We start from the raw sequence: 25,723 nt of genomic DNA, 5'->3' as shown, positions 1-25,723 counted from the left end.
TGTACACTCGTGTGTGTGTGAGATAGTGTAGTGATGTACACTCGTGTGTGTGTGATAGTGTAGTGATTTACACTCGTGTGTGTGTGAGATAGTGTAGTGATGTACACTCGTGTGTGTGTGATAGTGTAGTGATTTACACTCGTGTGTGTGTGATAGTGTAGTGATGTACACTCGTGTGTGTGTGTGATAGTGTAGTGATGTACACTCGTGTGTGTGTGTGATAGTGTAGTGATGTACATTCGTGTGTGTGTGATAGTGTAGTGATGTACACTCGTGTGTGTGTGATAGTGTAGTGATGTACACTCGTGTGTGTGTAATAGTGTAGTGATGTACACTCGTGTGTGTGTAATAGTGTAGTGATGTACATCTTCTTAGGTTTTTTTCGGTAAAGTCACGTAGGTAAAACATCAAAATGAATGAAAATAAAATAAAATAAAAAATCACGACGTTTCGGAGGCAACACAAGTCTCCGTCATCAGGTGGGACCGTCACAGCCAGATTAGCTGCATCAAGTGAGGCAATGATTCAAGATGTAATCCCTTAAAAGCGAGTTGAGGGGGGGAGGAGAGGGAGGGGGGAGCTCATCAGACTATGGTAGCCAATGAATGGAACGTATCGGGAGGGAGGGGGGGCGAGGCCAAAAGGGTGGGCGACGGCGTGCAAGCGATTGTGCGCAAGCGGCTAATTACTGCACACGCCAACACAATGGAGCGATTATGCGCAAGCGGCCAACTGCCACACACGCCAACACAATGGGTAGAGAGGGGGAGGGAAGCTCTAATACACATGATAGACAAAAGAACGAAAATGCCCATGTTAATACCAATGCTGGCTGAACAATGAAGAGAGTACTGTTAAAAAATAACTGGGGATGTTAACACTCGGTAAAGTAAAGTAAAATAGTGCCTGTCAGATAAGATGGTCCAAAAAATTGTAATTAAGTCTTTTTTGCGTGGTTGATAACATCTTTCCAATGATTACTAAGTTTGTACCCATCATCACGGTTGAAATTATGTCTGTGTTTGTATATTTGTATGGCTTCGTGTACAAACCTTTGATGGTAGCCGGGAGGTTTGCAGAGAACCTTGGTCTCGGAAAAGACAATTTCATGAGAGCCCACCGAGTTGTAGCAATGATCGGCAACGGCAGAAAAATCAGTTCTGCCGTGTTTCAGATCTGACTTGTGCTCGCGGACACGATCAGAAACATGACGTTTCGTTTCTCCAATGTAGCAATCACCACAAATGCAACTCAATTTGTAGACTCCAGGATACTGTAAGTCAGGAACGACATCCTTCACAGATGGAATCAGATCACGGATTTTATGCACTGTACTGAATCGGACTTGGATCTAATGTTTGTTTAGAATTTTGGAGATCTTTTTGGTCACGCCAGCTATGTATGGTAACGTGATGGTTTTGGTCGGAGTTTCATGTGGCTGTTTCTGTGTGGTGGGAGAGACAGCTTGGCTGATAGTACGGTCAGAGTATCCGTTCATCCTGAGGGCCCGATGTACATGTCTTAATTCACCAGTCAGGTGGTGTTTGTCAGAAATGCCATGGGCTCTGTGGTATAGCGTTTTGATGAGAGAATTCTTTTGAGATGGGTGGTGGTGGGAATCCGGTTTCAAGTAGGAATCTGTGTGGGTGGCTTTTCTGTAGACAGAATGTCCCAAGGATCCGTCAGGCCTCCTCTCAAACAGAATATCCAAGAATGGTAGTTTACCGTCTTTCTCCACTTCCATGGTGAATCTGATGGATGGGTGTCTGGAATTGATGTGGTCCAAGAAGTGGTTCAATGCTGGGAGGCCATGTGGCCAGATGACGAAAGTGTCATCCACATACCTCTTCCACAGGGAAGGACGTAGGGTGGATGTCTGGATGGCGTCTGATTCAAACTTTTCCATGAACATGTTGGCTATAACTGGTGACAAAGGGGAGCCCATAGGGGTACCCTCATTCTGTTTGTAGAAGGTGCCATTCCAGGTAAAATAGGTGTTGGTGAGGCAATGCCTAACCAGCGCAGGTGCATCAGAATTCAATCCATGTTGGACTAAGTCCTCAATTATTGTTAGGGTGTCCGGTACTGGGACTTTGGTAAACAAAGATACTACATCAAAGCTGACGAGGATGTCATCAGGAGATAGTACCATGTCCTTAACCATAGAGACTAATTGGGTTGAGTTGAGTACTGCCGAAGAGGTCTTGCCTGTGAAAGGGAGCAGAGTATCTGATAGAAAACGGGCTAGTTTGTACGTAGGAGAGTTTATCGTCGACACAATGGGTCGTAGCGGGGTGCCTTCCTTATGGATTTTGGGAAGACCATAGAGTCTGGGAGGTCTTGCAGCCGATGGTTTTAGAGAGGGACGTTTTCTTGGTTCGATTAGGGAAGTCGAACTCGTGATGATACTGTTGGTTTTCGTCGTTAGGCTTTTAGTGGGATCGTTTTTAATTTTGGAGTAACTCCCATCATTAAGAAGGTCCAGGATTTTGTTGTTGTATGAATCTTTATCCATGATGACCGTAGCATTGCCCTTGTCTGCCGAGAGGATGACTATATCATCTCATTTTTTTAGGTCTGCGAGTTCAGAGCGTTCGTTTTTGCTGATGTTACTAGTGGGTTTCTTAGCATTCTTAAGAATCGTAGCTATTTCAGCTCTTGCTACATCCGCATGGATGTGTCCTATGCCTCTGAGGGCTACATCAATCTGGGAAATCATATCCTCTACTGGTATATATTCAGGGGTGACGGCGAAATTTAGTCCCTTGGCCAGTACCGTTTTTAGAGTGTCAGAAATTGGGATGTTACTCTGATTAATCACGGTCTTGTTAACATCCAGCTTTGCGATGTGTAGCTCTGGTTTCTTCTTAGATAGGAGGTTGAATTTGGAAATCAGATTAGCTTTGCATTTGGCTGACATTGAGTCAGCAGAAGCAGAAGTCATGTTATCAACGTGGTTCCAATCAGAAGGTGACATTTTTTGTGTTAACATTAAATGTGTTTGTAAGAGAGTCTTGTCTAAATTATCGAGTTCAGATCGGAGTAACCTTATTCTCTCCGAGATTAGTGATAGGCTGGCTTTAAATAAGATCTGTTTGGAGTTCGGTGAGGACACAGCAGCGGATGTGAGTGTGAAAGCGATGGGTATTACCTTGTTATCTCGGCATCTCTTGAGGAAGGCCAGCGTCTCGAGAAGCTGTGACTTCTTGTCTCTTTGTCTGTTAAAAACTCTAACAGATAGGTGGAATTCCTCCCCGTAGAGGGCATTAATTCTAGATTTGAAGCTTTCGTGACTGCAAGGAATCATCTTCTTAGGTTTTTTCGGTAAAGTCACGTAGGTAAAACATCAAAATGAATGAAAATAAAATAAAAAATCACGACGTTTCGGAGGCAACACAAGTCTCCGTCATCAGGTGGGACCGTCACAGCCAGATTAGCTGCATCAAGTGAGGCAATGATTCAAGATGTAATCCCTTAAAAGCGAGTTGAGGGGGGGAGCAGAGGGAGGGGGGAGCTCATCAGACTATGGTAGCCAATGAATGGAACGTATCGGGAGAGAGGGGGGGCGAGGCCAAAAGGGTGGGCGACGGCGTGCAAGCGATTGTGCGCAAGCGGCTAATTACTGCACACGCCAACACAATGGAGCGATTATGCGCAAGCGGCCAACTGCCGGACACGCCAACACAATGGGCAGAGAGGGGGAGGGAAGCTCTAATACACATGATAGACAAAAGAACGAAAATGCCCATGTTAATACCAATGCTGGCTGAACAATGAAGAGAGTACTGTTAAAAAATAACTGGGGATGTTAACACTCGGTAAAGTAAAGTAAAATAGTGCCTGTCAGATAAGATGGTCCAAAAAATTGTAATTAAGTCTTTTTTGCGTGGTTGATAACATCTTTCCAATGATTACTAAGTTTGTACCCATCATCACGGTTGAAATTATGTCTGTGTTTGTATATTTGTATGGCTTCGTGTACAAACCTTTGATGGTAGCCGGGAGGTTTGCAGAGAACCTTGGTCTCGGAAAAGACAATTTCATGAGAGCCCACCGAGTTGTAGCAATGATCGGCAACGGCAGAAGAATCAGTTCTGCCGTGTTTCAGATCTGACTTGTGCTCGCGGACACGATCAGAAACATGACGTTTCGTTTCTCCAATGTAGCAATCACCACAAATGCAACTCAATTTGTAGACTCCAGGATACTGTAAGTCAGGAACGACATCCTTCACAGATGGAATCAGATCACGGATTTTATGCACTGTACTGAATCGGACTTGGATCTTATGTTTGTTTAGAATTTTGGAGATCTTTTTGGTCACGCCAGCTATGTATGGTAACGTGATGGTTTTGGTCGGAGTTTCATGTGGCTGTTTCTGTGTGGTGGGAGAGACAGCTTGGCTGATAGTACGGTCAGAGTATCCGTTCATCCTGAAGGCCCGATGTACATGTCTTAATTCACCAGTCAGGTGGTGTTTGTCAGAAATGCCATGGGCTCTGTGGTATAGCGTTTTGATGAGAGAATTCTTTTGAGATGGGTGGTGGTGGGAATCCTGTTTCAAGTAGGAATCTGTGTGGGTGGCTTTTCTGTAGACAGAATGTCCCAAGGATCCGTCAGGCCTCCTCTCAAACAGAATATCCAAGAATGGTAGTTTACCGTCTTTCTCCACTTCCATGGTGAATCTGATGGATGGGTGTCTGGAATTGATGTGGTCCAAGAAGTGGTTCAATGCTGGGAGGCCATGTGGCCAGATGACGAAAGTGTCATCCACATACCTCTTCCACAGGGAAGGACGTAGGGTGATGTCTGGATGGCGTCTGATTCAAACTTTTCCATGAACATGTTGGCTATAACTGGTGACAAAGGGGAGCCCATAGGGGTACCCTCATTCTGTTTGTAGAAGGTGCCATTCCAGGTAAAATAGGTGTTGGTGAGGCAATGCCTAACCAGCGCAGGTGCATCAGAATTCAATCCATGTTGGACTAAATCCTCAATTATTGTTAGGGTGTCCGGTACTGGGATTTTGGTAAACAAAGATACTACATCAAAGCTGACGAGGATGTCATCAGGAGATAGTACCATGTCCTTAACCATAGAGACTAATTGGGTTGAGTTGAGTACTGCCGAAGAGGTCTTGCCTGTGAAAGGGAGCAGAGTATCTGATAGAAAACGGGCTAGTTTGTACGTAGGAGAGTTTATCGTCGACACAATGGGTCGAAGCTGGGTGCCTTCCTTATGGATTTTGGGAAGACCATAGAGTCTGGGAGGTCTTGCAGCCGATGGTTTTAGAGAGGGACGTTTGCTTGGTTCGATTAGGGAAGTCGAACTCGTGATGATACTGTTGGTTTTCGTCATTAGGCTTTTAGTGGGATCGTTTTTAATTTTGGAGTAACTCCCATCATTAAGAAGGTCCAGGATTTTGTTGTTGTATGAATCTTTATCCATGATGACCGTAGCATTGCCCTTGTCTGCCGAGAGGATGACTATATCATCTCTCTTTTTTAGGTCTGCGAGTTCAGAGCATTGGTATTAACATGGGCATTTTCGTTCTTTTGTCTATCATGTGTATTAGAGCTTCCCTCCCCCTCTCTGCCCATTGTGTTGGCGTGTGCGGCAGTTGGCCGCTTGTGCATAATCGCTCCATTGTGTTGGCGTGTGCAGTAATTAGCCGCTTGCGCACAATCGCTTGCACGCCGTCGCCCACCCTTTTGGCCTCGCCCCCCCTCCCTCCCGATACGTTCCATTCATTGGCTACCATAGTCTGATGAGCTCCCCCCTCCCTCTCCTCCCCCCCTCAACTCGCTTTTAAGGGATTACATCTTGAATCATTGCCTCACTTGATGCAGCTAATCTGGCTGTGACGGTCCCACCTGATGACGGAGACTTGTGTTGCCTCCGAAACGTCGTGATTTTTTATTTTATTTGATTTTATTTTCATTCATTTTGATGTTTTACCTATGTGACTTTACCGAAAAAACCTAAGAAGATGATTCCTTGCAGTCACGAAAGCTTCAAATCTAGAATTAATGCCCTCTACGGGGAGGAATTCCACCTATCTGTTAGAGTTTTTAACAGACAAAGAGACAAGAAGTCACAGCTTCTCGAGACGCTGGCCTTCCTCAAGAGATGCCGAGATAACAAGGTAATACCCATCGCTTTCACACTCACATCCGCTGCTGTGTCCTCACCGAACTCCAAACAGATCTTATTTAAAGCCAGCCTATCACTAATCTCGGAGAGAATAAGGTTACTCCGATCTGAACTCGATAATTTAGACAAGACTCTCTTACAAACACATTTAATGTTAACACAAAAAATGTCACCTTCTGATTGGAACCACGTTGATAACATGACTTCTGCTGACTCAATGTCAGCCAAATGCCAAGCTAACCTGATTTCCAAATTCAACCTCCTATCTAAGAAGAAACCAGAGCCACACATCGCAAAGCTGGATGTTAACAAGACCGTGATTAATCAGAGTAACATCCCAATTTCTGACACTCTAAAAACGGTACTGGCCAAGGGACTAAATTTCGCCGTCACCCCTAAATATATACCAGTAGAGGATATGATTTCCCAGATTGATATAGCCCTCAGAGGCATAGGACACATCCATGCGGATGTAGCAAGAGCTGAAATAGCTACGATTCTTAAGAATGCTAAGAAACATCAGCAAAAACGAACGCTCTGAACTCGCAGACCTAAAAAAGAGAGATGATATAGTCATCCTCTCGGCAGACAAGGGCAATGCTACGGTCATCATGGATAAAGATTCATACAACAACAAAATCCTGGACCTTCTTAATGATGGGAGTTACTCCAAAATTAAAAACGATCCCACTAAAAGCCTAACGACGAAAACCAACAGTATCATCACGAGTTCGACTTCCCTAATCGAACCAAGCAAACGCCCCTCTCTAAAACCATCGGCTGCAAGACCTCCCAGACTCTATGGTCTTCCCAAAATCCATAAGGAAGGCACCCCGCTACGACCCATTGTGTCGACGATAAACTCTCCTACGTACAAACTAGCCCGTTTTCTATCAGATACTCTGCTCCCTTTCACAGGCAAGACCTCTTCGGCAGTACTCAACTCAACCCAATTAGTCTCTATGGTTAAGGACATGGTACTATCTCCTGATGACATCCTCGTCAGCTTTGATGTAGTATCTTTGTTTACCAAAGTCCCAGTACCGGACACCCTAACAATAATTGAGGACTTAGTCCAACATGGATTGAATTCTGATGCACCTGCGCTGGTTAGGCATTGCCTCACCAACACCTATTTTACCTGGAATGGCACCTTCTACAAACAGAATGAGGGTACCCCTATGGGCTCCCCTTTGTCACCAGTTATAGCCAACATGTTCATGGAAAAGTTTGAATCAGACGCCATCCAGACATCCACCCTACGTCCTTCCCTGTGGAAGAGGTATGTGGATGACACTTTCGTCATCTGGCCACATGGCCTCCCAGCATTGAACCACTTCTTGGACCACATCAATTCCAGACACCCATCCATCAGATTCACCATGGAAGTGGAGAAAGACGGTAAACTACCATTCTTGGATATTCTGTTTGAGAGGAGGCCTGACGGATCCTTGGGACATTCTGTCTACAGAAAAGCCACCCACACAGATTCCTACTTGAAACCGGATTCCCACCACCACCCATCTCAAAAGAATTCTCTCATCAAAACGCTATACCACAGAGCCCATGGCATTTCTGACAAACACCACCTGACTGGTGAATTAAGACATGTACATCGGGCCCTCAGGATGAACGGATACTCTGACCGTACTATCAGCCAAGCTGTCTCTCCCACCACACAGAAACAGCCACATGAAACTCCGACCAAAACCATCACGTTACCATACATAGCTGGCGTGACCAAAAAGATCTCCAAAATTCTAAACAAACATAAGATCCAAGTCCGATTCAGTACAGTGCATAAAATCCGTGATCTGATTCCATCTGTGAAGGATGTCGTTCCTGACTTACAGTATCCTGGAGTCTACAAATTGAGTTGCATTTGTGGTGATCGCTACATTGGAGAAACGAAACGTCATGTTTCTGATCGTGTCCGCGAGCACAAGTCAGATCTGAAACACGGCAGAACTGATTCTTCTGCCGTTGCCGATCATTGCTACAACTCGGTGGGCTCTCATGCAATTGTCTTTTCCGAGACCAAGGTTCTCTGCAAACCTCCCGGCTACCATCAAAGGTTTGTACACGAAGCCATACAAATATACAAACACAGACATAATTTCAACCGTGATGATGGGTACAAACTTAGTAATCATTGGAAAGATGTTATCAACCACGCAAAAAAGACTTAATTACAATTTTTTGGACCATCTTATCTGACAGGCACTATTTTACTTTACTTTACCGAGTGTTAACATCCCCAGTTATTTTTTAACAGTACTCTCTTCATTGTTCAGCCAGCATTGGTATTAACATGGGCATTTTCGTTCTTTTGTCTATCATGTGTATTAGAGCTTCCCTCCCCCTCTCTGCCCATTGTGTTGGCGTGTGCGGCAGTTGGCCGCTTGCGCACAATCGCTTGCACGCCGTCGCCCACCCTTTTGGCCTCGCCCCCCCTCCCTCCCGATACGTTCCATTCATTGGCTACCATAGTCTGATGAGCTCCCCCCTCCCTCTCCTCCCCCCCTCAACTCGCTTTTAAGGGATTACATCTTGAATCATTGCCTCACTTGATGCAGCTAATCTGGCTGTGACGGTCCCACCTGATGACGGAGACTTGTGTTGCCTCCGAAACGTCGTGATTTTTGATTTTATTTTATTTTATTTTTATTCATTTTGATGTTTTACCTACGTGACTTTACCGAAAAAACCTAAGAAGATGATTCCTTGCAGTCACGAAAGCTTCAAATCTAGAATTAGTGATGTACACTCGTGTGTGTGTGTGTGTGTGATAGTGTAGTGATGTACATTCGTGTGTGTGTGATAGTGTAGTGATGTACACTCGTGTGTGTGTGTGATAGTGTAGTGATGTACACTCGTGTGTGTGACAGTGTAGTGATGTATACTCGTGTGTGTGTGATAGTGTAGTGATGTACACTCGTGTGTGTGTGTGTGTGGTGTAGTGATGTACACTCGTGTGTGTGTGATAGTGTAGTGATGTACACTCGTGTGTGTGTGAGATAGTGTAGTGATGTACACTCGTGTGTGTGTGTGTGTGATAGTGTAGTGATGTACACTCATGTGTGTGATAGTGTAGTGATGTACACTCGTGTGTGTGTGTGTGATAGTGTAATGATGTACACTCGTGTGTGTGTGTGTGTGTGTGATAGTGTAGTGATGTACACTCGTGTGTGTGTGTCATAGTGTAGTGATGTACACTCGTGTGTGTGTGTGATAGTGTAGTGATGTACACTCGTGTGTGTGTGTGTCATAGTGTAGTGATGTACACTCGTGTGTGTGTGTGATAGTGTAGTGATGTACACTCGTGTGTGTGTGTCATAGTGTAGTGATGTACACTCGTGTGTGTGTGTGTGATAGTGTAGTGATGTACACTCGTGTGTGTGTGTGATAGTGTAGTGATGTACACTCGTGTGTGTGTGTGATAGTGTAGTGATGTACACTCGTGTGTGTGTGATAGTGTAGTGATGTACACTCGTGTGTGTATGATAGTGTAGTGATGTACACTCGTGTGTGTGTGTGTGATATTGTAGTGATGTACACTCGTGTGTGTGTGATAGTGTAGTGATGCCCACTCGTCTGTGTGTGTGATAGTGTATGTACACTGTGTGTGTGTGATAGTTTAGTGATGTCCACTCGTGTGTGTGATAGTGTAGTGATGTACACTCGTGTGTGTGTGTGATAGTGTATGTACACTGTGTGTGTGTGATAGTGTAGTGATGTACACTCGTGTGTGTGATAGTGTAGTGATGTACACTCGTGTGTGTGTGTGATAGTGTAGTGATGTACACTCGTGTGTGTGAGATAGTGTAGTGATGTACACTCGTGTGTGTCTGTGCGTGAGATAGTGTAGTGATGTACACTCGTGTGTGTGTGTGTGATAGTGTAGTGATGTACACTCGTGTGTGTCTGTGCGTGAGATAGTGTAGTGATGTACACTCGTGTGTGTGTGTGATCGTGTAGTGATGTACACTCGTGTGTGTGTGTGATAGTGTAGTGATGTACACTCGTGTGTGTGTGAGATAGTGTAGTGATGTACACTCGTGTGTGTGATAGTGTAGTGATGTACACTCGTGTGTGTGATAGTGTAGTGATGTACACTCGTGTGTGTGATAGTGTAGTGATGTACACTCGTGTGTGTGTTATAGTGTCGTGATGTACACTCGTGTGTGTGTGATGGTGTAGTGATGTACACGTGTGTGTGTGATAGTGTAGTGATGTACACTGTGTGTGTGAGATAGTGTAGTGATGACTGCGGTGTGTAGTAAACATCGCCACTGGGGACAAAGGCGGTCGGGCGTGGTGCTGGCCACCCACCCCTTCATTAGGAGCTCGCTAACAGCACTTGCCCCAACAGTCTGTTAAGGCCATACGAGGGGTCTTTGTCTATCAACTTATTGGTATTTATTGATACGTATTCTTTTGTAATTAACTTGTTGTTGCCCGTGTAGTGATTTAGGGTATGCCTTGGTCTGGCTGTCGAATAAACACTAAAGTTTCCTTTGATTCTGAGAGCTTCAGGCTGTAACACTGAACCCTAAGAATCCTCAAGGCATCTGAGTCTGGACCTTTCAGCCTCAAGTACAGTACTCTAATAATGAAATCCTAAAAATCTTTGGCATAATAGCGTGTGTGTAAAATACACTCACACGCAGGATAGCAACAGCTTCCTGACTCGATCGTACACACACGTGTGGTGTTATTAGAGCCCATGTAAGAGTGATGTACACTCGTGTGTATGCAGTGCCGGATTATCCTAGTAGCAAAAGTAGCTACAAATGCTACGGGCCCGGGCACTTTCGAGGGCCTCGCGCTAAATGCTTTCAAGCTGTCAATTCTGCTTCAGTGATTCTGCACTTGCTCTATTACTATAGTACTCTACTACCCTTAAACTTTTATGAACGACTGGGTGTTTAAGGTTAGCGATTTGTCGTTTTATCTGGCTGTATAGGAAATGAAAAGATTAAAATTACTTTACTATGCAAGTTAGACATATGTATTTTAATTTTTACGTGTATATTTTTTATTTAGAGACTCTTTATAACATATGCTACAGGCTCCGCACTAGCTTAATCCGGCACGGCACACGTGTGGTGCGAATAGAGGCAATGTAAGAGTGATGTACACTCATCTGTGTTTGTGTGTGTGCTATATATTAATGTATAGGTATATTGATACATGTTTTATTGTAATTACCTTTTTGCCTGTGTAGTGCTTTGCATGGCCAACCAAGCTTAAGCGTTGGTCTGGCTTTCTGATAAAAATCTGAATATTAACACAGAATCCTGAAGGTGCCTTTGATTCTGTGTGAGTTTCAGGCATTAACCATAAACCCCAAGAATATTTAAGGTGTCTTGAGTCTGGATCTCCCAGCCTCAAGATAAGCTACGAATGGACGCATCTGTTACATTGGAATGGACACTTCACCCATTCCTTATTCATCATTTCTAAATGAATCAGAATGTTCACGATTTTACTGAGAGGCTCTCATCCCTTATCAATTTCTCGTGTGATAACACGTCATATAACAGCCACACTCGACCTCTATGAGCAAGTGTGGGGGAGAGCAGGTGGGAGTGCTATTGGACATCTGAACTTGACAATGAAAAGCAGCATAGCGTGTGTCCAATCAGGGAAAGTTTTCAATCAGTGGAGTGGCACCTATTGTGTTAAATTGTTCAGATACATAAACACTGACAAATTCTGACAAATCTTCCGATAAGCACAGTTGGCTCAGTATTTTGCAAAATAATTTTAACATATATACACACATACATAGTGACTCACAGACACCCAGCCGCATATAGACCCGCAGAGACTCATCGATTAGCACGGTTGGCTACGTACAGTGCAAAACAAGTTCAACATGCATACATATGTAGAGGAGTAGTATGGAGACGTGACGTCATGCGCGCGGTGAGGCGCGATTATGTCATGTCACCTCGGGGTACTTAAGGGGGATCGGGTTGACGTAAGCGGGGTCATTGTTGGAGCCCGGGATGGAGAGTGTCTGAAGAGATAGCCAGGGGTAGGGCTGAGAGAAGTCTGCAAGAGCCAGCTAGGTTTATGTGGAGTGCTGCTCTCCTCGGTCGGGCAGTGTTGGTTCAGCCCCCGTCCCAACTCGAGTGAGAGAACCAAGAGATAGCCAAGGCTAGCAGCAGATAGAGCCAGAGGTCCGCGTGAAGGGCCGAGTGTAGGGACACCTACCTCTGGTGTGTAGTGTTATCCCCTTGTGTTAATAAACTGGCGTAAGCCCTTACTAGCAATTCTGCCTCCCGAGTCTTCATACACCACACAACACATACAAATGACATTTAACAAAAGCTGAAAAGTGCGCAAATAAGGATGGAGAAGTACACACTTGTAATATAACTGACAGACAGAAACAGGAGCCCGTGCAGAAGGGAACACAGGCAAATTAGATAGCATAATATAAGCTACTAAGAAGACTACGTAAAAAAACTTGCATTCATCAATAAGAGTACCTTAAAAGTAAAAATATAGTCGTGAACGTGTATAAATATGCGTGTGCTCTGAATAATCTGTTGAGTTGTTTTGTTATTTGTGATTGTGCACCAATGCCGACATGGCGCCAGCATCACCAAACCATTTGGTAAGTAAAAAAAAAGTAGGGGTGCTAGAGAATGGCTTGATGCCGACATCACAAGAGATTAGTGCCCGAAAGATGTGGTCACTACTTGAGCATATTGGCACTACTGATAACAAGAGGAAAGTGGAAACAAATTACGAAATATGCAGTGGACACCTACTTCGGGCTATCTGCCAATGGATCGTGATGATGATTGAGTCAGAGACTCAGAGACTCAGTGATCCATAGAGACTCACAGATCCAGAGATGTATGGAGAGCTATAGATACTCCTTGAGACTCGTAGATACCAACTGAGACTCGTAAAGACCAATTAGGGATTCATAGACTCATAGAGGAAGACCTATCACAGAATGAGACAAGAGATTGGTGCCAGAAAGATGTGGCACTACTTGAGAATATTGGCACAAGACAGAGGAAAGTGGAAACAAATGACCAAATTTGCAGTGCTCAGGCGGGACACATCGCCAGAACGGACGAGGTCTGGTGGTCGACCCTAATGATGGAGTGGCAGCCAATGGTGAGTGCTTGCCCGAGAGATGGAGCGACGATGTGAGCGCATTAAGATAAAAGGTGCTCTAGATATGTAAAATGAGATGTGGAGTAGCTACATTATGACTTGTGGAGGCATTCATCCAGCAGTGGATAGATCATGAATGATGATGAGGGTGTTGATGTCATTACTCCCGTGCGACAGAAGCTGAGTTGTCTACGTTATTGAGCTCCACTCTACCTCCACCACTGATATCGATGCCCTCACCCCTGGTTGAGAGTTAATTGAGTGCCATGAGTTGTGAGGATTGGATGTGTTGTTCAGTAATTGGAGATTAAGCTAAGGCTAGACTCATCCCACTTGAGGACATTGGCTATCCTGGATAGGAGTTAGAAATGGGGCTTGAACCCAGGGCCCTGCTATTTGGGCTTGGCTGCTTCAACAGCACAGGCCTCCCCTTTACACTGAGCCAGGTTTGATGAACTCATTGGGGGAATGATGATAAATACCATCTGCCACAAGCAAAAACCAATATATGTCCTCATTTATTTGTGTGTTTCTATCCTTTGGTCTGTCTCCTTGGCACAGTAGGGGGCACAGGTGGTACATCGGCCAGTCATTTCAGTCAGTCGACCCATGGCACCTGGGTTTGTCCTGTGACCTGTCAGCGGGCGTTCGACACTTCACGTGCCCTTAACGTGCACATAGCCTGGCACTGGCACCGTGGTGAAGTAACCACCACTTAGTGACAAATGGTGGTTGCTGTTGTCTCATTCTATATGTCCGTGTATGACCTCTGATTAGCACGGTTGGCTCTGTACAGTGGAAAATAAGTTGAACATACAAACATACATACGTATATTGGCAGTGTGAATGTGAACTCACATGGTGCAGACAGCTTGAGCTTCTCAATGACTCCACTCAGCCAGCTCACGTCACCCAAAGTCAAGTCACTCGGAGGAGCGGGCGGTGGGGGGCGCTCAGTCCTAAGCACACGGGAAGAGAGGACGTCACACGAGCGCGTGTCAACACGTAAACAACAAACAGTGCAGACACAGCACTGATACAGCACAGGGTAGATGACTTTAGGCAGAATCCTGCAGGAGGTGGGCTAGGTAGTGTTTAAGTTTATTTAGATTTGTTACACGGTTGGTCGCGCTTAGCCAGTTGCCTGGCTATCTTACAAAGGAGATCCGTGGTGCGTTAGCACGGCAACAACGAAACAAAAACGTCAACGTTGCAGAGAACGAGTACAGGGTCCTTAAGGAATATTGCACAACTATGGACAGAGGAAGATGGATGCGTTTGAAGCACACAATAAATATATACACAGACACAGTGAGACAGGGAGAAGACACTGAAACACTTGCGCTCAGCCACTATGTTGCTAAACTCTGCAATAATACCCTCCCCCTGAATTTAGGTGGCAATAGCCATTCTTACGTAAAGATCTTATACAATGGACTCTGCCACCATGGGGTACAACTTAGATATGCAGTAGCAGAAACCAATATTAGTAGAGACCAACATAGGAGGTTGAACAAAGACATGGACACAGGAGACACACAAAGACCTAGCGAGAGAGAGAGAGACAGACAGACAGCCATGGGGATAGACACAGCAACACTCGCCGATACATTTCTGGGTTCTTCAAATCCCTCTCTTACTAACGCATTCACATGGTGAGCAAACCCAGCCTCAGCCTGTGTTCGTGCACTAAGGTACCTCTCTGTCTTCTTCATATGGCCCTGTGGAAGAAAAAAGGGACAGAGATTGATACATAATATAAGATAAATTTAACCATTGATAGACAGGAGTGATCAGAGTGTATTATTGTATTGATGTAAAACACGATGAGAATAGAAGGCAGGGGAAGAGCATTCATGGGATGGTGACCAAAAGGAGTAAATTGCGAGGGTATTGAAAGAGATCTTGGATAATAAACAACTTGTTGACAATGTGTTAATGTGATGAAGATGCACACAGAATCTGTCTTTGTGGGCAAGTCATTTCCTTTGTTATCAGTACGTGTGCTGTATGGATAACACGTTTTTCTTCTGATTCCGATGACGTATGTGTACGTCGTAACTTTATCAGCACCAAGGCTTCCACAATGCCATGCAGGAGGGCGTTTGGCACAGTTTGGCGCCCACAATCGCAGAGTGCGGTCGAGTCGCTACCGTTTTCTGCGGTGACTACAATGTGTTTTAAAACAAAGGCGCCATGCCTCTCTGAATAAAATGTATGCTAATTGCTTGCGTGTTCCGATATTAATTGGTGAACGGAACCCACACTGCAACTTGCAGACGTTAAGAGTATGGGAAAGGGTTAACCACCGTATGGTAGGACACTACATTTCTCTTTCTCCTTTCCTCACACTAAACGTCCTTGAAAATGTCTCACTTGGTCTCTATTTACAAGTTCGAAGGTGTCAGTAGCCAGTCACTTTTTGTTCCAAACCTTGGGGCCTGTGCTCGGCAACCGTGGTTGAACACACACACACATAGATGTGTTAATATACGTGAACCCTTTAGCCAGGAGTCTGAGGACTCTGTCAAACTGGGACACTCGCCTAGGCTCTGCGAGCACTCTACCTGCAGGAACGTGAGCGAGTCCCTCTCCTCCTGCAGAGCGTGCAGGCGCATGGCTGCTTCCTGGAGCTCGCTGATCTCGCGCTCGTAATGAGCGATGTTCTCCTCGATCTGGGACAGCAGCTCGCGCCCCTTCACGTCCACGCGGTCCAGAGCTGCCCTCTCGTCCTCATTCAGCGTCGCCCTCATGCGGGTGAACTCACCTGCGATGCGAACCTTGGTCTGGGCCATGGAATCCTGCAAAGGGCGTGTGATGGATTCTATCAATTAACTTTTTCAGAGCCCTATTACCAGGTGGGATAGTGGAGGTAGGTTTGCTACTTTTCCCACAGACTAAACCCAGGCATATTTAATAGTTGGCCCAGGTTTATCTAAACCATGCAGTATAGTGTAATGAAGTTCAAGCCAATACGACCACATTTCATTACAAATCAATTCCTGGTTTAACACGTAGGCTTTCGCGACCAATATCATCCATAAAAGATTTGTTTTGGGTTAGATCGCGTAGATATATAAATGTGTCGTTAAAACCCATCACCACCCGACACAGCCAACAAGTAAGGGTTGTCACGTAAACAGAACATGCCAATTCGTCACTAGTACAGCACACTGGTTTGTTGGAGAGCCAAGCCACAACATTTACAATCTGAGTATGACGTTTCGCCAGTAATTAAAACTAGCTTCATCAGGCGACAGCCAGCTTTGTGGAGAAGTCCACCTGTTTTGTTCCTTATATAGAGGCGTAGATGTGGTGACCACACTTCTGCGCTCTTGCGGTCATTCTGTGTATTGCACATCAGTGTGTTTATTTACTACCCTCCGAGTGTAAGTGGACCGGAGTGAGATGATGTGCCATCCGGCTGACACCTTAAAAGCTCTTTTCTTGACAAGTTTCCTGTGGAAGCTGTCCCTTCGTCTGGCAACGAACGTGGCTCCCGTTGAATTCTTCTTCGCAAAATTGTGGGTCACGTGGTCTTTCCTTATATAGAGTGCCTGGCTCTCCACGTCTAAGCTCCTCCCCCTCCTATAAATACTCTATACCCATATGGTGATCTCTCGCACACTTATTAACTCTCTCCCAGAAAACAATAAATTACAATTATTATTATCCACTGTCCATTTGTACAAAATGTTCGTCACAACAGTGAATGCAGGAACCACTATAAATCAGACACAATGTATACGTTATGGAGATTTAAAACCTGTTTAATTGTATTTCAGTTCGCATGAATGTATCGTGCATTCGTGATTGAGTACCGGTGTCGTACATTTTAATGACAAAGATAATTACGTAATTGCGTCTACATTTGATGACTTCAATGATATCTCTATACGCTTGTTGTTTTGTTGTCACCTGCATAGATTTCCATTGCAAAGCAAATGCTGCTGTAAAAGAGGGCACCAAGTCACCTGGTGGTATAAATAATTTACACAATATAACCATGTTGTGGAGAATATTAATACAAACAGATAATCAGACACGACATCTTCAGATATGTCTCTATGTAAAACTTATGCAAATAAGAAACATCCCATCAGCCCCACAAACTGAGAGTACATAATTTAAGAAGTATTGATTCAGTACAGGAAACTCTGGAGAGGTTCATGCATCATATAATTTTGCGTCTCATTAAGATCCATATACAAAATAGGCTAATTGCCTATAATTTTTGGCAGGTCATCAGCATTGATTCAAGCGAGCCTGACACTGCTAATGGGATACTCCATGTCAAAGCAGGTCCAGAGTTTGCATATACTGAATCAATGGTGATAAAATTATGCATTACCAAATGCAGACGGATCTCTTAAGTAGGCGACTTGTGTGCTTATTGATTGTATTAATAATTTGCAGATCATTATCAATACACCTCTGGATGAAGGCTTCCCAACATCGTGCTAACCAATGAGGCTAGTGTGGCCATACTTAGTTCCTCCTCATTAGGGTTGACAACTTCCCAGGTTTGACTTGGGAGTTGGCTTCAGTGTTCGGGTGGTAAGAATTGATTTCATAATAGAGGGGTTTTTTCCGGTTAAATCATGTAAATATATTAGTGTCGTTAAAACCCGCCACCACCCGATACAGCCAACTAGTAAGGGTTTCTCCACAGGGAATGGATTTTTCGATTTAAAGCTTTCGTGACTGCAGGGATTCATCTTCTTGGTTCTTTCGGTAAAGTCACGTAGAAGGGAAGTAATAAAATAATAAAAATAAAACATAATAAAATGAAATAATTCTCACGACGTTTCGGCTACAACGCAAGCAGCCGTCTTCAGGTGAAGAATGAGACACTACCAAGCTAGGAGCTTATATATAAACTGGGTTGGAGGTGGAGGAGCGCCTTAACAAAAAAGAATGTGCATATGAAGAGGAATTTAGCATATTCATGGAGAATGCGTAGGAGGTGGGCGGGGGGGGTTTCAAAGGCATATTATGCCCATGCATTATGCAGGATCAACAGCACCAAGGGGGGGTGCAGGGAGTAGCATTAACAAAGGAAAGGAATGTTATTGATATGTAGCTGCAGTTACTAAACAACCACGTAGAAAACTAAAGTATAAACTACATAAAAAATTAAAGTATAAACTGCATAGCACCATCAGTATACTTACTATACTCTACAATAAGCTGAGTTACTAACTCTAGATTTGAAGCTTTCGTGACTGCAAGGAATCATCTTCTTAGGTTTTTTCGGTAAAGTCACGTAGGTAAAACATCAAAATGAATGAAAATAAAATAAAATAAAAAATCACGACGTTTCGGAGGCAACACAAGTCTCCGTCATCAGGTGCGACCGTCACAGCCAGATTAGCTACATCAAGTGAGGCAATGATTCAAGATGTAATCCCTTAAAAGCGAGTTGAGGGGGGGAGGAGAGGGAGGGGGGAGCTCATCAGACTATGGTAGCCAATGAATGGAACGTATCGGGAGGGAGGGGGGGCGAGGCCAAAAGGGTGGGCGACGGCGTGCAAGCGATTGTGCGTAAGCGGCTAATTACTGCACACGCCAACACAATGGAGCGATTATGCGCAAGCGGCCAACTGCCGCACACGCCAACACAATGGGCAGAGAGGGGGAGGGAAGCTCTAATACACATGATAGACAAAAGAACGAAAATGCCCATGTTAATACCAATGCTGGCTGAACAATGAAGAGAGTACTGTTAAAAAATAACTGGGGATGTTAACACTCGGTAAAGTAAAGTAAAATAGTGCCTGTCAGATAAGATGGTCCAAAAAATTGTAATTAAGTCTTTTTTGCGTGGTTGATAACATCTTTCCAATGATTACTAAGTTTGTACCCATCATCACGGTTGAAATTATGTCTGTGTTTGTATATTTGTATGGCTTCGTGTACAAACCTTTGATGGTAGCCGGGAGGTTTGCAGAGAACCTTGGTCTCGGAAAAGACAATTTCATGAGAGCCCACCGAGTTGTAGCAATGATCGGCAACGGCAGAAGAATCAGTTCTGCCGTGTTTCAGATCTGACTTGTGCTCGCGGACACGATCAGAAACATGACGTTTCTCCAATGTAGCAATCACCACAAATGCAACTCAATTTGTAGACTCCAGGATACTGTAAGTCAGGAACGACATCCTTCACAGATGGAATCAGATCACGGATTTTATGCACTGTACTGAATCGGACTTGGATCTTATGTTTGTTTAGAATTTTGGAGATCTTTTTGGTCACGCCAGCTATGTATGGTAACGTGATGGTTTTGGTCGGAGTTTCATGTGGCTGTTTCTGTGTGGTGGGAGAGACAGCTTGGCTGATAGTACGGTCAGAGTATCCGTTCATCCTGAGGGCCCGATGTACATGTCTTAATTCACCAGTCAGGTGGTGTTTGTCAGAAATGCCATGGGCTCTGTGGTATAGCGTTTTGATGAGAGAATTCTTTTGAGATGGGTGGTGGTGGGAATCCGGTTTCAAGTAGGAATCTGTGTGGGTGGCTTTTCTGTAGACAGAATGTCCCAAGGATCCGTCAGGCCTCCTCTCAAACAGAATATCCAAGAATGGTAGTTTACCGTCTTTCTCCACTTCCATGGTGAATCTGATGGATGGGTGTCTGGAATTGATGTGGTCCAAGAAGTGGTTCAATGCTGGGAGGCCATGTGGCCAGATGACGAAAGTGTCATCCACATACCTCTTCCACAGGGAAGGACGTAGGGTGGATGTCTGGATGGCGTCTGATTCAAACTTTTCCATGAACATGTTGGCTATAACTGGTGACAAAGGGGAGCCCATAGGGGTACCCTCATTCTGTTTGTAGAAGGTGCCATTCCAGGTAAAATAGGTGTTGGTGAGGCAATGCCTAACCAGCGCAGGTGCATCAGAATTCAATCCATGTTGGACTAAGTCCTCAATTATTGTTAGGGTGTCTGGTACTGGGACTTTGGTAAACAAAGATACTACATCAAAGCTGACGAGGATGTCATCAGGAGAGAGTACCATGTCCTTAACCATAGAGACTAATTGGGTTGAGTTGAGTACTGCCGAAGAGGTCTTGCCTGTGAAAGGGAGCAGAGTATCTGATAGAAAACGGGCTAGTTTGTACGTAGGAGAGTTTATCGTCGACACAATGGGTCGTAGCGGGGTGCCTTCCTTATGGATTTTGGGAAGACCATAGAGTCTGGGAGGTCTTGCAGCCGATGGTTTTAGAGAGGGACGTTTGCTTGGTTCGATTAGGGAAGTCGAACTCGTGATGATACTGTTGGTTTTCGTCGTTAGGCTTTTAGTGGGATATATACCAGTAGAGGATATGATTTCCCAGATTGATGTAGCCCTCAGAGGCATAGGACACATCCATGCGGATGTAGCAAGAGCTGAAATAGCTACGATTCTTAAGAATGCTAAGAAACCCACTAGTAACATCAGCAAAAACGAACGCTCTGAACTCGCAGACCTAAAAAAGAGAGATGATATAGTCATCCTCTCGGCAGACAAGGGCAATGCTACGGTCATCATGGATAAAGATTCATACAACAACAAAATCCTGGACCTTCTTAATGATGGGAGTTACTCCAAAATTAAAAACGATCCCACTAAAAGCCTAACGACGAAAACCAACAGTATCATCACGAGTTCGACTTCCCTAATCGAACCAAGCAAACGACAATTTTAACCGAGAAGATGGATTCTGGCTTAGCAATCATTGGAAGGACGTAATAAACCATTTCGATACACATTAGGGTGGGTAGAATAATACATAGTGTTATGTTGAAATGTATAAAGTATAGGGTGGTTCATAGTAATACAGTATATAATTTAATGTTGGGTTTATCTATGGCAGTATATAGTACGGTATATGCTCGTGTGATGTAAGAGAATAAAGTTTAGATGGAAGCATACTATATAACTTTTACGACGTAGAATTGTAATGTATTACTTGCTGTTAGTAACTCAGCTTATTGTAGAGTATAGTAAGTATACTGATGGTGCTATGCAGTTTATACTTTAGTTTTTTATGTAGTTTATACTTTAGTTTTCTACGTGGTTGTTTAGTAACTGCAGCTACATATCAATAACATTCCTTTCCTTTGTTAATGCTACTCCCTGCACCCCCCCCTTGGTGCTGTTGATCCTGCATAATGCATGGGCATAATATGCCTTTGAAACCCCCCCCCCCCGCCCACCTCCTACGCATTTTCCATGAATATGCTAAATTCCTCTTCATATGCACATTCTTTTTTGTTAAGGCGCTCTTCCACCTCCAACCCAGTTTATATATAAGCTCCTAGCTTGGTAGTGTCTCATTCTTCACCTGAAGACGGCTGCTTGCGTTGTAGCTGAAACGTCGTGAGAATTATTTCATTTTATTATGTTTTATTTTTATTATTTTATTACTTCCCTTCTACGTGACTTTACCGAAAGAACCAAGAAGGGAATGGATTCTTTGCTCAACTACAAGTTTCCTACCACCACTCTCCCATTGATATATTTCGGTGCTTCCTCTTAGTACCTTTCACGCGACGGTCAATGGTATAGTGTATAGCAGATTGTATAATAATAAATAGTATAAAAGTGTAATGTTTAATATAATGTATAAGGTAATATGTAGTATCGTAATTGTATAGTGAATATACAGCAGTGTGGTATACAGTAGGGTGGTTAGAATAATACAGTGTAATATTACAACGTATAGGGTGGTGTATAGTAATACAGTATATCATTTAATGTTGGGTTTGTCTATGGCAGTATATAGTACGGGGTAGACCCGTGTGATGTAAGAGAAAAAAGTTTAGCTGGAGGCATATTATATTTTTTGCGACATAGAATTGTAATGTATGACTTACTGTTAGTAGCTCAGCTTATTGGAGAGTATATTTAGTATATTGATGATACTGATGTAGTTTATATTTTAGTTTTTTACGTGGTGGTTTAGCTGCTGCAGCTCCATATTATTAACATTCCTTCCCTTTTATTAATGCTAACCCTACTCCCTCCCTTTGATGCTGCTAATCCTGCATAATGCACGGGCATAATGTGACTTTGAAACCCCCCGCCCACCTTCTACGCATTCCACAAGTAGTGACTAATCCCATATCTGCATTTCCCATAAATATGCTAAATTCCTCTTGATATTCAAATTCCTTTGTCAAGGCGCTCTTTCCCCTCCAACCCAGCTTAAATATACGCTGCCAAGCCTGGTGGTGTTCATTCAGACGTTGTCTTTCTGACAGACCTGTTCTTCACCTGAGGACGGCTGCTTGCGTTGTGGCCGAAACGTCATGAGAATTATTTTATGATGTTTTATTTTTATTATTTTATTATTTCCCTTCTATTTTACTTTACCGAAAGAACCAAGAAGATGAATCCCTGCAGTCACGAAAGCTTTAAATCGAAATTTAGCAAGGGTTGTCATGTAAACGGAACATGCCAATTCACACAATGGACAGGAAGGACAAGATCAAAGGGCTCGCATAATGTACCTTGGCATCTTTAATCCCCCTACCCCACTGCATATCTATCCTCGTAGCTTTTCAGGAGCCCGGAGACACGACACCAACTCAGGTCTGTGTCTAGTGGACAATAACTTTCAGGCAGGACCAGGCGAGACTCCACGGAGTGGGACCACGCTGGCAAGAAGCCCGCGAGATGACACCGTGGGAGCAATCGGCAAGAGCCACGGCGGAGGAGTGCTCACGGAAAGGGGAGGGAGTCTCGTCTCCGCTGAGTTTCCAGCCTCTGTTGGAGGTGCAACTGTGGATGACTGGTGGGTGGAAGTCTGAGAGAATCTGCTCTGTGGGAGGGCTACTGGGTGCCACGGTGGCGAGATGTTAACCACCTCGCCGGGTTTGCAGGACATCGTGGGTTGATCCTGACTCTGACGCCTATTGTATATTTGGAGACTGCGTGTTCCGTGGATTTTTATCTGGGTCCTCTGGGTTTTCCCTCCACATTTAGAATCAACATCACGCGTTTATAGTATTTGGCTGCAATAATTGCCTACGTGATAAGCCAATTCGTTGGACTATCATTTATGACAGCCAGGTAACTTTAGAAAAAAATGCTTTATAGCTCAGTAGCCCTTACCTGGTAAAATAAACATAGATTTGGTTAATAAAAATAACCCATCTTTAACCGCATGCTCTATGAGATGTACGAACTCTGTATAGTATTTTTTTAAGAAAACACTCTTACTACACACTGCCGTGAGTGCACGACCATATTATGGTGTACTCTATGTGAACACGTGCATTCTGATCGGGTGAACCTGTGTGCAGTATTGTCCCTGCTGACCAAGGAGAGTTGTGACCCGGTGATGTTATTGCGAGTAGCACGCTATTTGATTACCACACCCTGCAGGGTAGTTGTTGAGGATCGGGTAATACAATTCTGAAGCCTACGAAGCGTGACAGTGCATGTCAGATCGCTCTACCCCAACCCACAAGTTGCACAAACTGAACCACATTCCAATATCCGCTCCATTTCGTAACGCCAGGCATATCTCTTCAAGGTCGCATCTCGCGTTGTAAAATTTAACCGCCGATTTCTAGTAATATTTTGATCCTAATTGTATTTGTTTTATTTGTTGGTTTTTAATCCAATGCAGTCGTTGCACCATACTGTGCTTGTTTATCTCACCCATTGCAAGTCATTTGAATTATCCTGAAAAATGCGTTGCAGTCTCACGAGATATGAACTTTTTAAAATAAATGTTGCATTTGTTTAAATATACATTTCAAGCACCCATAGCCATAACACTGCAATATCCTGCACCGTTTTACACATTGACTCAAGACTAACAACATTTCACTTGGATCTACGGAATTTTCCTCACAGGGAGTCACAGACTCCACGCAGGGTGGAGGTCACAGGGTCACAGAGCCCACACGTGTTACCTGCACGTCCTTGTGAGCGGCCTTCATCTGTCCCACGGACACCTCCGCCTTTTTCCTCTTCTCCTCCACCGCTCGCGTCTCCTCTTCGACTCCACTCTGTAAGAGAAGAAGTCACTAGAGGAGATTCCACTCGTTGAGCGGCCCCCTCTCAGCCCCACTCCACACAGCCATCCACTGTGATGGCCAGTAAGTCAGCTTCTACTGACTGAACAGTCTGAAAGGCAAGGGACAGTGGAGAGGGAATTGGCCCACACTGATGATTTACATCCCATATCGTTATACCCAGCGTCTATTAGCTCTAGTTGTGGTATCGTTTGTCTGCACCTGAGTGGTTCTCACTCTATGTATGGCGCCTCACCTTCCGTGTTTCGTGCTCTTTCTCCAGCGTGATGACATCATGTCCTCTATGGTCTCCTGCGATGGTGCAAACCGTGCAGGCCAGGCCCCTGTCCTGCTTGCAGAAGAACCTGTAAGGGTCTCCATGCTGCTGGCATCTTCGCTCCTCCAGGTTGACAATAGGAGCCACCAGGACGTGGTCTATCAACTTGGGGGTTTTCAGATGAGGCTTCAGGTGGGACTCACACAGGGACATCTCACACCTGAGGCAGGTCTTCACTGCAGGAGTCTCCCCATCACCACAGCCGTCACAGAAGACAATTGCGGCCATTCTATCTCCAACTCTGAGCTGCTCCACCAGGTTGGCGAGCGCCACGTTCTTTTTCAGCTGGGGTCGCTCAGGGAAGGCCGCTCGGCACTGCGGGCAGCTGAAGCTGCTCGCTCTCTCCCAGGCACCGTCCAGACACCGGAGGCAGAACGAGTGTCCGCAGCTCAGCGTGGAGGGGCAGTCAAACGTGCGCAGGCAGATGGGGCAGCTCAGCTCACTGTCGACACAATCACTGGGAGACGCGCTCGCCATGGCCCATGGCTTCACTCGGACTCAGTCGCTCGCCGCGGCTCACAGAGGAGCTATCGCAGCAGCAGCTGCTCACACAGCGGAGACGAATAAGGAAATGAACTGACTTCACCTGCAGTTAAGTTATAAATACCTCGAGACACGCCCTGGAATGTTCCACACGGCGGCCGGGCTCACCTGTGTAGACGTGGCGTTACAGTCACGCAGTGTTAGCTAAAACTGATTTTTGTGTTTAGTTTGTTGTCCTTCCCCTGCACTTCCAATTAGCACTGTTGGCTACGTACGGTGTGGAAGAAGTTCAACATACATACATAGCTTTGACCGGTCTCAAGTGATAAAATATTTATACAAACAAAACCCAGCAGCAGCAGCCAGGGACACAGTGATAATGGTTTGTCCCACAGGCTGATTGACCGGCTAGGTCAGGCTGTGTGCATTGCACACAGTGGAACCGCACCTTGTGGAAACATTCTGATGGTAAAGGTTAACTTGTTTTTTCCCCATCTGTGTCTTTATTAATTGTTTTCTTGCAAGGCCTGTTTGTTTAAGCTTCACAGTCTGTAATCGTCTTCCACCTTTATCAACTAATATTTAACTACTGGCTTC

At 44.6% G+C, this 25,723-nt stretch overlaps 1 protein-coding gene across 3 annotated transcripts in view; it reads right to left on the bottom strand.

Annotated features, from left to right (window-relative positions):
- LOC144733213 (E3 ubiquitin-protein ligase TRIM11-like) overlaps nt 1-25,196 on the bottom strand; it is a 28,670-nt gene extending 3,474 nt beyond the window's left edge. The window contains exons 1-5 of one of the 3 annotated variants that reach the window (XM_078615007.1): nt 24,563-25,196; nt 24,205-24,300; nt 15,864-16,097; nt 14,995-15,017; nt 14,155-14,255 (exon numbers count right to left, since the gene is read on the bottom strand). In XM_078615007.1, coding sequence (XP_078471133.1) covers nt 14,155-14,255; nt 14,995-15,017; nt 15,864-16,097; nt 24,205-24,300; nt 24,563-25,120 — 1,012 coding nt within the window. In that variant the 5' untranslated portion in view covers nt 25,121-25,196. The remainder of the gene's footprint in view (nt 1-14,154; nt 14,256-14,994; nt 15,018-15,863; nt 16,098-24,204; nt 24,301-24,562) is intronic. The other 2 variants (XM_078615008.1, XM_078615009.1) reach the window with 2 other exon arrangements.
- Nucleotides 25,197-25,723: the final 527 nt, after the last annotated feature.

Source organism: Lampetra planeri, chromosome 45 (genome assembly GCF_965212315.1).
Source record: "Lampetra planeri chromosome 45, kcLamPlan1.2.h2, whole genome shotgun sequence".
Classification (NCBI taxonomy): Eukaryota; Metazoa; Chordata; class Hyperoartia; order Petromyzontiformes; family Petromyzontidae; genus Lampetra; species Lampetra planeri.
This window is presented reverse-complemented; position numbering and strand designations above follow the sequence as displayed.